Source organism: Notolabrus celidotus, chromosome 22 (genome assembly GCF_009762535.1).
Source record: "Notolabrus celidotus isolate fNotCel1 chromosome 22, fNotCel1.pri, whole genome shotgun sequence".
Lineage (NCBI taxonomy): Eukaryota > Metazoa > Chordata > Actinopteri > Labriformes > Labridae > Notolabrus > Notolabrus celidotus.
In genome coordinates, this window is record NC_048293.1 from 8436318 (window position 1) to 8450416 (window position 14099).

Consider the following 14099-nt stretch of genomic DNA (forward strand, 5'->3'; position numbering starts at 1 on the left):
GCCTCGCCATTAAACCAAATAACAAGTAATGGGCCCCTAGATTTGGTTTGTGTTGATTTTTTACAGATAGAGCCCGATTCAAAAGGTGTTGCTAATGTGTTAGTAGTGACAGATCATTATACACGTTATGCACAAGCCTTTGTTACCAAAGATCAAAAGGCAATCACTGTGGCAAAAGTGTTGTGGGATAAGTATTTTGTGCACTACGGATTACCGGCCCGGATACACTCAGATCAAGGTCGAGATTTTGAGAGTCGCCTGATCAAAGAGCTCTTGTCCATGCTTGGCGTCCGGAAGTCAAGAACTTCCCCCTACCACCCTCAAGGGGATGCACAACCAGAAAGATTCAATCGAACGCTCCTCGCGATGCTTGGTACCTTGGACACTGTACAGAAACAATGTTGGAGCCAGCACATCACCTACCTGGTACACGCGTACAACTGTACCAAAAATGATGCTACTGGATACTCACCTTATTATCTCATGTTTGGAAGAGAGGCAAGGCTACCCATTGACATTTGTTTTGGAATCTCACCAAACGGTGAAAGTGAGTCCTCTCACCAACAGTACGTCGCCAGAATGCGGAAGGAGTTGCAAAAAGCCTATCAGTTGGCATCTGATGCTGCTACAAAGAGTCATCTGAAAAACAAAGCACACTATGACCGTCGTGTGAGAGACTTACCGTTGGAGGTTGGTGACAGAATCCTCATTCACAATGTGGGTCTAAAAGGCAAGCATAAACTCAAAGATCGATGGAAATCAACACCGTATGTTGTTGTGGAGAAGTTGCCAAATCTGCCAGTTTACAAGGTCAAACCAGAACATGGCCCAGGTGCAGTCAAAACTCTCCATCGAAACCACCTGTTACCCATCGGATATATGGTCAGGATGTCTAATCCGTCTGAAGATAAAGAACCTGTTCGGAGACCTGTTACGAGAGCTCAACTTACCCGGCAACGTCAACCAAAAGCTGAGTATACAGACCTAGCAAAGGAAAGTGACACAGAGTCATCAGACTCAGAGTTTGAAACTGTCCATAATCAACCTGATTTTGATGTGGATGAAGTCCAAAGACAGTTGGCAGTTGAACATCAAAGCTCTGAAGAGAACGAGAAGTCTGAAGAGGATCAAAGCTCTGAAGAGGACGGGAAGTCTGAAGAGGATGAAAACTGTGAAGTTTCAGAAAGTCCAGAACTTACAGAAGCAGAGTATGAGGGATCGTCTGACGGCGTTGCACCTCCTTTGTCAGACTCTGATGTTCAAGAGACAAATAACGATTCTGTGGAAGAACAAGATTTAGAGGGAGCAAGCTCACTCACGTCCAACAGACCCAGAAATGTCAAAGCTTCTAAAAGTGCAAGACATGACAGTGACAAATCTTCCACAATCCGGAAATCACTGAGGAAAACAAAACCAGCTGTGAGATTAACTTATGAGAAACCTGGTTACCCATCCTGTGAGCCAGTTACCATCATGCACCATGGTATGGTCATTCAACTCAAGTTAAACCCTCCAGACCAGGACAAACGAACCAAAAACAAGGTGCAAAACGTCCAGAAGGTTCGCAGAGGAGGAGACAATGTATCATCCTTCCGAGTTAAAGAGAGACATAAGGTGTGATGAGGACATCTACACGGTCAGAAGGGGGAGGGTGTAGCCCTGTACAAAATCATTTCGGTTATAGTACATAAAATAAAATGTTAAAAGTATAATAAATAGTTGTATTAAAAGTTCATAATATGTTCAAGAGAAGATTCATAAGATTTAAAACTGTTTAAAATAAGTGTTGTAAAAAGGGAATAAATATAATACTTTCAGTTTAATACATTTGACTATTTACAGTTAAAAGATAAAGTATTTACAAAGGTCTTAAGTTCATTTAAAACATTTGTGATTAGGAAAGAAGGAGAGATGAAGAAGCAGTTTAGTTTCTGTGTGTAATCTAACTTGATACCTGTCTTATGTCAATCATTCCATTCTTGTGTTGTGTTTGGTTGTTATCAACCTCACGAGCCAATCAGAGTACACCATTTACGTAAGGGGCGGGACTAGTGGTGCAGGTTAGTGTGGGGTGAAGGTGAACATGCAGCAGGAGAGACGCAGACGCTATCGATCAGAGAGCTGAGACGGAGATATTCTGAGTGGGGAGCAGTTAAGTTTTATCGTGAAGGTCGACTACTCGTGGTCCTGATTTAAACTTCTGTGACCTGCAAGAGGTGAATATAATGTGTATGCCTGTATTTCGTGTTATATCTAACTGTTAGTGTTAATGAGACTGAATGTGTAACGTGGTTAGCGACATGCTAATTAGCAGTAGCATACAGTGTTAATGTGCCTGTGTATCGTAGCCTTAGCATTTAAGATGCATAAAGCGAGCTAATGCTAAGTCAACAAGAGATAGTGTTTGATACTGTGGCTTAACTGAATGATATGTTTAAAGGACGGACGTTGGAGAGAGAGGTCGAGACGGGTTTTCCAACAGACGGCCCTGCTGTTTTTCTACGTCTTCTTTGAACTTCGCCATTGTGCGCCATTGCCCTCGTGAGACTGCATTGTTTGTCCCCGCCTATCCATACTAATCCAACTGGGAGTTTGTGAGTACTAACTGAACATTGTGCACGTGCTTTTTATTTTAAGCTCAGTTGAGTGAAGCGGCCATCACCGTTTTTAGGCCACACCGCACCCAAGCTACATTCAACAGGCCTGCAACGGGTTAAGGTTTTGAATACCAGGTTGTTTTAATGTTGTGTGTTTCATGTGAGTGTGTGTGGGCCCACAGGTAAATGTTTATTGATGTATTAGTGTTTGGAAAGTAACAGAGAACTGTTGAATATAACCCAAGTATTCTATATATTTGTTATTGTTGTTTTTTTACCTTTTATTTCATTTTGTATAAATAAATACCTCTGAAGGTTTTGCATTTAAAGTACAGTTGTGGTGGTCCTTATTAAAGTTACAAACCTTATTAAAGTTACAAATCCTTATTAAAGTTACAAACCTTATTACAGTTGTATTTTTCTAAAAGAACTCAGGCCCTGTCCCATAGTATTAACACTCTAGTTTTAAATTTAATTACATGGGACCTGGGTTACACTTAAGAAGACATTGCGGTGCTTAACTATGGTGTGTTGAAAGGGACAAAGTAGTACACAATTAAAGAAATAATGAGTACATTTTGCGGTTAATGCTTTAACACTGACAGCCGTACAAAAAGTAATTGGTATTCCAAAAGCCGAATACGCTCTAAGTCAGGCAGGAGAGGATACTGGTTACACAGAGACACATGGTTGCTCATTTTTTACTTCTAATCAGTATTCCATTGCAAGATCCAGCAAGTGTTTAATGAAATAGAGTGGGTTCTTTTGGGGAACTGGGGGAAGAATTGTTTTATTTTAGCCCAGTTTGGATTAACAGAAACTTGGCAGGAGAGGCCCCTACGAAAAGCCATATCTTGGATGTGACTGGAATATTCACCTGAAGTTGTGAAATGAATGTCAGACTGCTGTGGCTGTTCAAACGGGACATCAGCCATAGGTCAAAAGAAGATGGGAAAAGTGCGCTGAAAATTAGAAGGGTCATTAGGTTGCCAAAATATCACGTGCTCAGATTTTTAGTCTGGAAATTTAACCCAAGTGAGGAGAAACTCAATGAAAGTTTTAAACAATTCTCCAAACTGTCATGGTTCTATACTACGACGGCGTATTAGGGCCACTATGAAAAAAAAAAAAAAAAGTACATTTTCGAGTTTATAAAGTCGCAAATCTATGAGAAATGAAAGTCGAAATTTTCGAGTTTTTAAAGTCGTAAATTTTCGAGAAAAAACTTGAAATTTTCGAGTTTATAAAGTCATAGATTTTCGAGAAAAAACTTAAAAATTTCGAGTTTATAAAGTCCCAAATCTGTGAGAAATCAAACTCAAGCAGCCCTTTGACCATTTCGCTGCATCATGGACCTACTTGACAGCCTCATCAAATTGTACTTCCTACTTGGACTCAGCAATAAGGAAATACTACTGATTCTAGCCCAGAATCATCACATTATTATAAGCGTCCGGACTTTGAAGAGACATTGCCGTATATTGGGGCTTTTCAGAAGAAAGCAGCACACTGATCTGGAGGAGGTGTTTGCTTTTATCCAACAAGAAATTCACCTCAGCGGGCAGATGCAAGGATATAGATGGTTACATCTCCGGGCTATTCAGATGGGGTATGTGGTACAACAAGACACGATACGTCGAATCATCAATTTAATTGATCCTCAAGGTGTGGCGATTCGAAGAGCACAACGCCTCAGGCGCAGGCAGTACAACAATAAAGGGCCAAATGCTCTTTGGCACATGGACTCATATGACAAACTAAAGCCGTACGGCATAGCAATCAACGGATGCATCGATGGATTCAGTCGTTTTGTTGTATGGATGGAAGCATACACAACAAATAGCGACCCCAGGGTCATAGCAGAGTATTTCATTCAGTGCATCACGCCCATGGGTGGGTGTCCAGAGAGAATCCGCGCAGACCATGGGACTGAAAATGGACATGTTGCCAATATGCAGATGTTTCTCAGGAGAAACCACACGGATGTCTTCGCCGGGGACAAAAGTTTCCTATATGGGCGCAGTACGGGCAATCAGCGCATTGAATCCTGGTGGGGAATACTACGAAAGCAATGCGTTCAGTTTTGGATGAACTTATTTAAAGACCTCCAGGAGAATGGCCACTTCTCTGGAGACTTTTTGGATAAAAATCTCATTCAGTTTTGCTTTCTTGACCTGGTTCAGGTACGGTCATACATTTAAGTATACAAACATCTATAATGATTTTTTAATTAATGAACGACTCATGATTATTTTTTTATTAATGCATGTAGGATATGTACTATTGTTCAACGTTAATTAATGATAGAGTCACTGAGTGTGCTTACAAGGACTTTAGTGTGATCAAAACCGGGATACTGCTCATAACAGGGATAAATCCATATAAACACGTCAGTACTTTATTCAATGTGTTCACCTATAATAGATTGCCAGTTATAGTGCCCTAATCCACGGTTACTTAATAGCATACTTGTCTGTTTTTGGCCATAGGTTTACAATAATATGTTTGATATGAGCATACTGGGATTATTATTATTACTTCATCGGTGAAATTGAGTAATTAACACTTCTTCTTGTCTATTACCTTCTGCAATTCCAGTTTAAATTAGAATTTTGAATACCTGCCAGATAAATGTTGTTGTAGTTTACTTTACTCTATGCTGCTATAACATTAACCCAATAACAATGCTAAACTAATTTCTGTGTAACCAATTGTATACATAAAATGCAGCTCAATGTTTTTTACTGTAAGGATATTACAGTCTAATTATAGCAATATTAAATATTAAAGATATAATGAAAATTTAAACAAAAAAGTAAATAACTGAAAAATGGAATAGGCCTCAAGTTAAAATAACTCCTCGCTTTATCAGTAATTAAAGATTTAACAAAATATACCCTCCAGAATAGAGGTTGAGCAAACACATGGTCCAAAAAATACTTGTCTAGAATTACCTATTAAACGACAACTCATACATCCTTAATTCATGAATACATATTTGTGTCATGCAGTAATAAAGCTTAATTAGCCTACTTGTAAAATGTTTTACCCTTATTGTAAAGTGTTATTCATTGTACGAGTAAAAAAACATTAAATTACTAAACTACATGTATGAGAAAGTATCATTAAGAGATTTGAATTGAATCTTACTTGTAGCTGTTTTTTGTGATGGATATTGTTGCAGGAAGAACTGAATGAAGTGGTGCGAACATGGAATACCCACAAGATCAGACCAAGGCCAGGCCAAGATGTGCACGGAGGACGCCCGGTCCTCATGTACACAGTTCCACAGGCGTACAGTGCTGAAGACAAGCTTAAAACTGTGGAGCTTGAGGAGGTAGCTGTGTGTAAGGAAGAGTGCACACCGAAGAGTCAGTTCCCCTGTGATGAGACTGTTTTTGAACTTTGTCTCTTGTTAATGCAGGAGAATGGATGGGAAATCCCTTCAGATGCGTTTGATGCTGCAGAACTGTACATCTCACTAAGAACAATTATACTGCAAAATATCTAAATGTCAGATGCATCTGTTCCCATTCATCAGCTCAGCTGTTGCATTTGTATTATTAGAATAGGTTACTTGTGACATCACAATTCATACAGGCCTATCTATGAAACTAAAGTCTGCTCACCACAGTCCCTTTTTATTACACTATGTTCTGATAGATTACACTATGTTCTGATAGATTACACTAATGCTCTGATAGATTCACAGACAATAAACTATCATTGGTTTGAAATCATTACATTGTTTTCAATTTCTGGCATAAGATTAGAGATTTAAAAGTTTGATATAAGTCAGTGTTTGGGAGTAGTTCACTAATTATTGTTTTATTATGTTTAACATACATTTTGCAATAGTGGGGTCATTGTTTGAATACATGAAAATGCAACGATGAAGGACCAAAGTTATTTAAGTGTTATTAGCAACACAGATGTACCAAGTAAAAATTCTAAAAGGAAATATAAATGTTCCGTCAAGACAGAATTCTCCACACAAATTGTTAATGCAAATTGAGTAACTCATCAATAAAAAATTAACTGGGTCTATGAGTTAACTTTGTGTATGAACTTATATTCCAGCATCATCCAAATTCCTAGAACTTTTTCAGTTGTCAACAACATATATATTGTAACCTAGTTAGTTAAAACGTATTAATTTAGAAATGTAGCATTTTTTGGGTTCCCCCCTCAACAACTGCTATGTCTTCTCCTTAAAATATTACAAGTAAATCTGATTGAGGTCATATCATGTATTAAAATCAAACAATTTAGATAATAATATATCTCAATGTCATTTATTTCCTTATTCTAACATTTTTTAATATTCAATTAGTTAATTAGTTGAACTGTTTACTCAGTGCACATTTATTTTGACTATGTATGGCTTTTCAAGGAAGTGTGATGCAGTTCATTTGGAAAGAAATGCATTTATTACATATGATCATTTTAGAACATACAGCAAACACAGATCATAAATGTAGAAAAACAGTAAACGATGTGCTGTAAATTGTGCTGTTTGGCCTGCTCTTCAGCAACAAATGTACACATCTACAAAAAAAGGCATACTGTTAACAGTGAACCGACTAACAGTCTTGTTTACAGTACTAAACTGTGCTCAGACCACATTTATACATTCATTACAAAACAAGGTGGTATGAACATCTAACTTCATCTTGGATAACACACACACACACACACGCGCACACACACACACACACACACACACACACACACACACACACACACACACACACATAAACAAACATATGCTTTGAAACGACTTTTGAATATCAATTTACTGGGTAACAAAGTATAACTTTAAACACTGAAGTTCCAGTTTCAACAAGACACAAATCATACTTGGAGAGAGACATTCCTATTAAAGGTTTCTTTTTAATGTTTTGTGCCTTGAGCACTACAAAACAAAACTCATTGGATTAAAGCAAACTAGACTAAAATGTTTTTTTTTGTTAAACTGCTCATTTCAAGAATACATAAAACCTTAACAACAACATTTAAAGGTAGTAAATACAATACAATTCCTTGAGTACAGAAAACAAAGTACCTCAAAGTGCATAGGGAACCTAATGTTTCAAAAACGCTTGAGAAATAACAAGACAGACAGTTTAGTTGTAAAAGAAAGGCCGGCTCTTTGACCCCTACCCCACTTAATGCACACAGACAGAATAAATCCCTTACATAACCTTTTTTTGACTCTAGGATATCTTAAACCTGGTTTGGACCCCTTTTGAAAAAATACTGTTAGATATCTTGTCCTAAAATGAAATCTTCCTGTGAATGTGAATGGGCCAAACATAGCTCAGCAAGAGCTACACAATATCCATGATCCAGATGTTACTGTCAAACACAGCATTAAATTCGGACCGGAAATCAGGGAAATTTTCATAGCACTCAGCAAGCTCTAAAACCCTTCCACATGTATGCCCTATGGGCCTTCTTGTGAATGTTGACATGTTAGTGAACAAAATCTCAATTCTGTTACATGTGATCACATCACTTCCTGTAGTGAATCGTAGAAACTTGCAAAGTTTTTCGTCATCCAACTCCCTGATGTACCTCTTTAGATGGTTCTCTACCTCCCTTTGCTTTGCGGTCATCATCACAGGGAAGTGAAGGAGTCCCTGCACTTTCTTAGGTGTTGGTCTGAGGCTGTTATACATCTTAACAAGCTCAATATGGTCAAGGGTGATATTTGGCTGTATCACATCTTTCCAGCAGTCTATCACATACATTGGCTTTTGCACAAGCTCTTTATGTGCAATCTCCATCAGTATATCCCTGAGTGTCTCAGCAGTGACTCTTTTGCGACATTCATAGTTCTCAAGAACATCCATAAGTTCATCAGTATCAACTGAGCAAAAATCAGTAAGAGCCTTTGAGAGGATGTTGTGATCTTGTAAACTCACAAAGTACTTAAAGGTTTCAAGTAGGTCACTGCACACTGCTCCGTACAAGATCTCCTCCACAAAAGGGAGAGCCAACTTAATTGGAAGGTACTGGCATGTTTGATAACCTTTAAGAAGAATTCTTCCAACTGCCTTCCAGGTGTCACTGTGGAAATCATGCCTTATAAAAGGAACTTTCACTGTTGTTCCTACTGTACAACGATCATAAAATTCATTCCAAAAGGAACTATAAACATCTTTCACAACACCTGAACCAGTGCCGTTTTCCTCTGTATTATCAGGAAGAAGTCGTTTGAAGATCAGTGGTTGTGTCAGCACTGCTGGATCCAAGAATCCACTGATCATGTCATCCAGGCAGCTGCCATGGTGTATCGTTACAACCTTTGGCTGTAGCTGTTGTGGGCCTTCTTCACTGGGTGCACACAACACTGTAGGTGGCTGTTGTTGGGACTCATCAACAGAAAAGGGTGAAGTGGTCGGTGGCGGGTGCTGATGCAGGATTTCAAAATCATATGGCTCTGTGTCATTTAGATCAGTATCATGTTCATGACCTGAGCCAAATGCAACCTCAAAGTCTGTATCATCTGATGTGAAGTCAGTGCTTTGAAAAACATGTGGGGCTTTAGCTGCCAGTGTATGAAGGCCACCAGCAACAAGGTGGGCACCTGTGATACCATGGGAATCAGTGACTGATATCAACTGAGTGTGCTGTGAACTGCCCTCCATCCCAGTGCTCAAAGAGTCATCATCTTGCAAAAATATCACATCTTCCTCAAAATCATCAGGACCCTCATGATGATGACGATCATCATCATCACTCACTTCTACATTTGCATAAGCATCCAGCTTCCGTTTATCGCTAACATTATTTTTCACCATAATTTCTTCAACATCATCATCTGGTTTGTCAGTGATGCTGTCCTTTTGTAACTCTTCATTTGAGCAAGTAGCAACATAGAATCGTAATCTGGCCATGCCAAGGGTATCATACACAAAACCAACGGTCACATCTTCATGGACTGGGTGGTGTTTGTAATCCCACACTTCAAACTTAAAGTCAGATTCATTGCCTTTGGTTGAGGTTCCTTTTGGGAAGAAGAAATTCTTTCCTTTTTCTAGGACAGTATCCATGCCACAGTCTACTCCAATAACTACTGTCCTTGTGCCCCCTCCTTGTTTTGCTCGAATTTGTTTTACTACACCACCCTCAGAGTGCAGCCATCCTATTTCAATCTTTCGATGACTTGCTTTCCCTCTTTTTTTTGCAGGGATTTGAGATTCAGTGTTTGGCCCTTGACCTGTAGTTGTAGAAGTTGGACTTGAAGCAGTTTTTTTTTTCATCTGGAGCTTTGAACGGAGCTTTTCAAAAAGACCCATCTTCCTCTTCTGAAGTGGTGTTTGGTTTCTGCAGAAGTTGACCAATGCTAGTCGATCCCCAAATGATGGAACGAATTTGGCCAGATGCCCATCTTCCATAAGAGGGATGACATCTTTGTCAATCTGTTGAATGAGTACAAGTTTAATACACACTTTGTCCTTCTTCTTATAGTTATCAAAGTTAACTCAGAAACATCGTCTATAGAAAAGATATCATCTATTAGTAGCAGAGCACTGACTGGAGGAGAAGGAGATGGAAAATTATCACAGCCTAAATAGACAGATACACTGGATAGCAAAAGTCTACACACCCCTGTTAATAGGCCAGGTTTTGTAATGTAAAAAAATGAGACCAAGATATATCATGTCAGAACTTTTTCCACCTTTAATGTGACCTATAACATGAACAATTCAACTGAAAAAAAATATCTTAGGGGGGAGAATAAAAAATATAAAAATAAAATAATGTGGTTGCTTAAGTGTACACAACCTTTAATTAACTTATAATTGTTTGAAGCACCTTTTGATTTTATTACAGCACTCTGTTTCTTTTTGTAGGAGTCTATTAGCATGGAACATCTTGATTTGGCAATATTTGCCCATTCTTCTTTACTAAAAGGCTCCAAATCCATCAGATAGTGACACAGCCCTCTTCAGACTACCCCACAGATATTCAACTGGATTCAGGTCTGGACTCTGGCTGGGCCATTCCAAAACTTGAATCTTCTTCTGGTGAAGCCATGTTTTTGTTGATTTAGATGTATGCTTTGGTTTGTTGTCGTATTGAAAGGTGAAATTCCTCTTCATCTTTCTAACGGAGGCCTGGAGGTTTTGTGCCAAAACTGACTGGTGTTTGTAAATGTTCATACTTCCCTCCACCTTGACTAAGGCCCTGGTTCCAGCTGAAGAAAAACAGCCCCACAGCATGATGCTGCCCCCACCATGCTTCTCTGTGGGTCTGGTGTTCTTTATGTGATGTGCAGTGTTGTTTTTATGACAAACATACCTTTTGGAGTTATGGACAAAAAGTTCAACCTTGGTTTCATCAGAACATAAAACATTTGATGTTTTTGGGAGACTTCATGTATGTTTTTGAAACATGTTGCCGGGCTTGGGTGTTTTTCTTCATAAGAAAAGGCTTCCGTCTTGCCACCTTACCCATAGCCAAAATATATGAAGAGTAGGAGAGATGTTGTCACATGAAGTACACAGTCAGTACTAGTCAGAAATCCCTGCAGCTCCTTTAATGTTGCTGAAGGCCTCTTGGAAGCCTCCCTGACCAGTTTTCTTCTGGTCTTTTCATCAGTTTTGGAGGGATGTCCAGTTCTTGGTAATGTCATTATTGTTCCATATTTTCTCCACTTGATGATGACAGTCTTCACTGTGGTCCATGGTATATCTAATGCCTTGGAACATGTTTGTACCCTTCTCCTGACTGATACCTTTCAACAATGAGATCCCTCTGCTGCTTTGGAAGCTCTCTGTGGACCATGGCTTTTGCTGTAAGATGTAACTGAGGAAATGTCAGGAAAATCCTCCTAGAACAGCTGATCTTTATTTGGATTAATCAAAGTCACTTTTAATTATGACAGGTGTATACTGACTACTATTTGTCATGAGTTTGAATGTGATTGTTTATTCTGAACACAGCCACATCCCCAGTTATAAGAGGGTGTGTACACTTATGCAACCACATTATTTTATGTTTTTATTTTCTATTCTTCCCCCTTAAAGATTAAAAAAATAATTCAGTTGAATTGTTCATGTCATAGGTCACATTAAAAGGTGGAAAAAGTTCTGACATGATTTATCTTGGTCTCATTTTTTTACATCACAAAACCTGGCATATTAACAGGGGTGTGTAGACTTTTGCTATCCAGTGTATCTGTCTATTTAGGCTGTGATAATTTTCCATCTCCTTCTCCTCCAGTCAGTGCTCTGCTACCCTGCAATTAGTATTGTGCCTTTTCTTCCAGCAGCATCCACCTTCAGATTCCAGTAATGGCTTGGTCAAGATCTTTATAATCACCTTCTAGTATATCTGTACAACTGCAGGGAGAGACAAGGCCAGGGCCTAGACACCCCTCCAACAATACATTTTTCAAACATGAATCGTCTGACTGAGCTACATGTTGAATATGTGGCCAATGTAGACAATGGTCCTATGAGTGTAGAGAAAAATCAGGGGATAAAACCTGAGCCTACTACTTGGGGAAAGGGCGGTGGGAAGTAATTCCGGAGCAAGACTACAACTTTCACCTGTTCTGCAAAACAGATGAGGCTTCACACTGTTTTACCCTACACTTGGCTTTCACATAGTACCTTTTCCTCCTCCAGGTAGCTGATAGCTTCTTCAGGAACATTTCGATCCCGCAGAAAATCAGAGACTGTGATGATTCTTCCTGTGGACAGTGCTGTGAAGAACACATAACACAATGACTTGTTACTAACTTTTTAAGCAGGTTCTTTGTGCTAAATTTTGCAAAATATCTTGTGGTCTGATTAATTTTCTTGTTGCTGCTAGTATTAACTGGTTCCTTTGAAACAAATAACATCTGGCTCTATTGAGTATAATGAATTCAAAATTAAGTATTGAATGGCAGGATGCTGATTACTTGCAAAGGCTATGATTTCATGTACTACTTTTAAGCTGAGAAACTGTACACTGTGCTATGCACACAGCTCCTCTGGTATTACTTCACGTACTGTCATAAAAATGGCTGCACTATTCAATAAAAGGTACATGACCCTAAATAGGACATTAAAAAGATGAGACTTTAAAATATCAAAGTGTCCCTGTACCTACAAGAGGTGAATTGAAATTTTTTGTCGACTCCCACCTTGTAACATGGATTGCATGGGAACCAATAAGAATGTTGGGGAATAATTAATTCTGAAAGTTTTCACAGTCTAAACTCTGTAATTATGTGTGAATATTGATCAAATATTGATTTATTTTCCGGGCAGCTGTTTTATTTAAGCAATTTACATGAGGGATGTGCTGCATGATTTACACCACAAGGTGGTGCCTGTGAGTATGACGTAGGGTAACTCAAGAGAGTTTCATTGAATAACTTCGTTGTTAATAACACGTCGTTGGCAAAAAGAAGAAGAAAAAGTGGTGATATTTTATATGCAGCAGCCAGGGGAAAGCTAACTGGCAGTGGTTTGAGAAGGTGCCGATTTATCTTGTTAAACACACCCATGTGAAATGTCAAGCCAGCATCCTTCTGCGTAACTGTCATGAACACCTACTAAAAAACCTGACCCAAGTCAATAACATTCGGCCTGGTCAAGCAACCAGCAACATAATGCCCAGGTATAGGCTACTCTTAACCTAGCTGCCACGTTGGTAGTCAAACTGGAATGTTAACGTCGTCTGTTAGCTTCAAACACTCAAAACAGTTGTTAACTGAAGCACGGAGGCTATGGTAAATACGTTAGCAAATGCAAGCAACCAAGGGAGCTGGTTCTATTAACGTATACCAGCCTTACCTTATAAATATCATTAAATGTAAACTTACACGACATAGCCATTTTAACGCCTCTGCATCTCTCAAGCGTGGCGGCCCCTGTGCATCATCATCGTAGCATCCGGGAGATTAGTCGGGCCAACCCCGTTCTATGGTTTCTCTTTTGACTTATTTTTATTTTATTTTTGTCATTTTACGTGTTATTAAACTCGTAAATTTACGACTTGTCAAACTCAAAAATTTCAAGTTTTTTCTCGAAAATTTACGACTTTAAAAACTCGAAAATTTCGACTTTGATTTCTCATAGATTTGCGACTTTATAAACTCGAAAATGTACTTTTTTTTTTTTTTTTCATAGTGGCCCTAATACGCCGTCGTACTATACATATTGTTTAATTGCATGTATTAGTACATGTACAATACAAGAACCCTCTGACATTCAAATGTCTTCACAGACCTCTTATCCTGACACAGACCTGGTCTCTCTTTCATTCAGAGTTTCCTACATGTTGGAAATTCAGATCTGTCTTCTACACAGCAGTATAAGGACATTAATGAGGAGCACTGTATTGATTTTCTATGAAACCACTACACTGCTTTGTTGCATTTCCTTAACCTTGGCTTTTCTGAACCCGAGACTGCCCAATTCAATTTTTGTTTGTTTGTTTTTCATCTCTCTCAAGGGGAAATTTCATTAACTCCTTACTTCAGTGCTTGGCATCTGT

General features: G+C 38.8%; 2 protein-coding genes across 2 annotated transcripts; one reads left to right on the forward strand and one right to left on the reverse strand.

The window, feature by feature from the left end:
• Window positions 1-4218: 4218 nt before the first annotated feature.
• Window positions 4219-6640, forward strand: LOC117805873. Its single transcript, XM_034674466.1, has 2 exons — window positions 4219-4780; window positions 5782-6640. The coding sequence occupies exons 1-2, from the start codon at window positions 4337-4339 to the stop codon at window positions 6106-6108; spliced, it is 771 nt and encodes a 256-aa protein (XP_034530357.1). The 5' UTR covers window positions 4219-4336; the 3' UTR covers window positions 6109-6640.
• Window positions 6641-7004: 364 nt separating this feature from the next.
• LOC117805870 lies at window positions 7005-13473 on the reverse strand. The gene is made up of 3 exons (XM_034674459.1): window positions 13426-13473; window positions 12224-12315; window positions 7005-10024 (listed from the first exon to the last, which is right to left on the reverse strand). Exons 1-3 carry the CDS (start codon window positions 13436-13438, stop codon window positions 7928-7930), a joined length of 2202 nt encoding a protein of 733 aa, XP_034530350.1. The 5' UTR covers window positions 13439-13473; the 3' UTR covers window positions 7005-7927.
• Window positions 13474-14099: the final 626 nt, after the last annotated feature.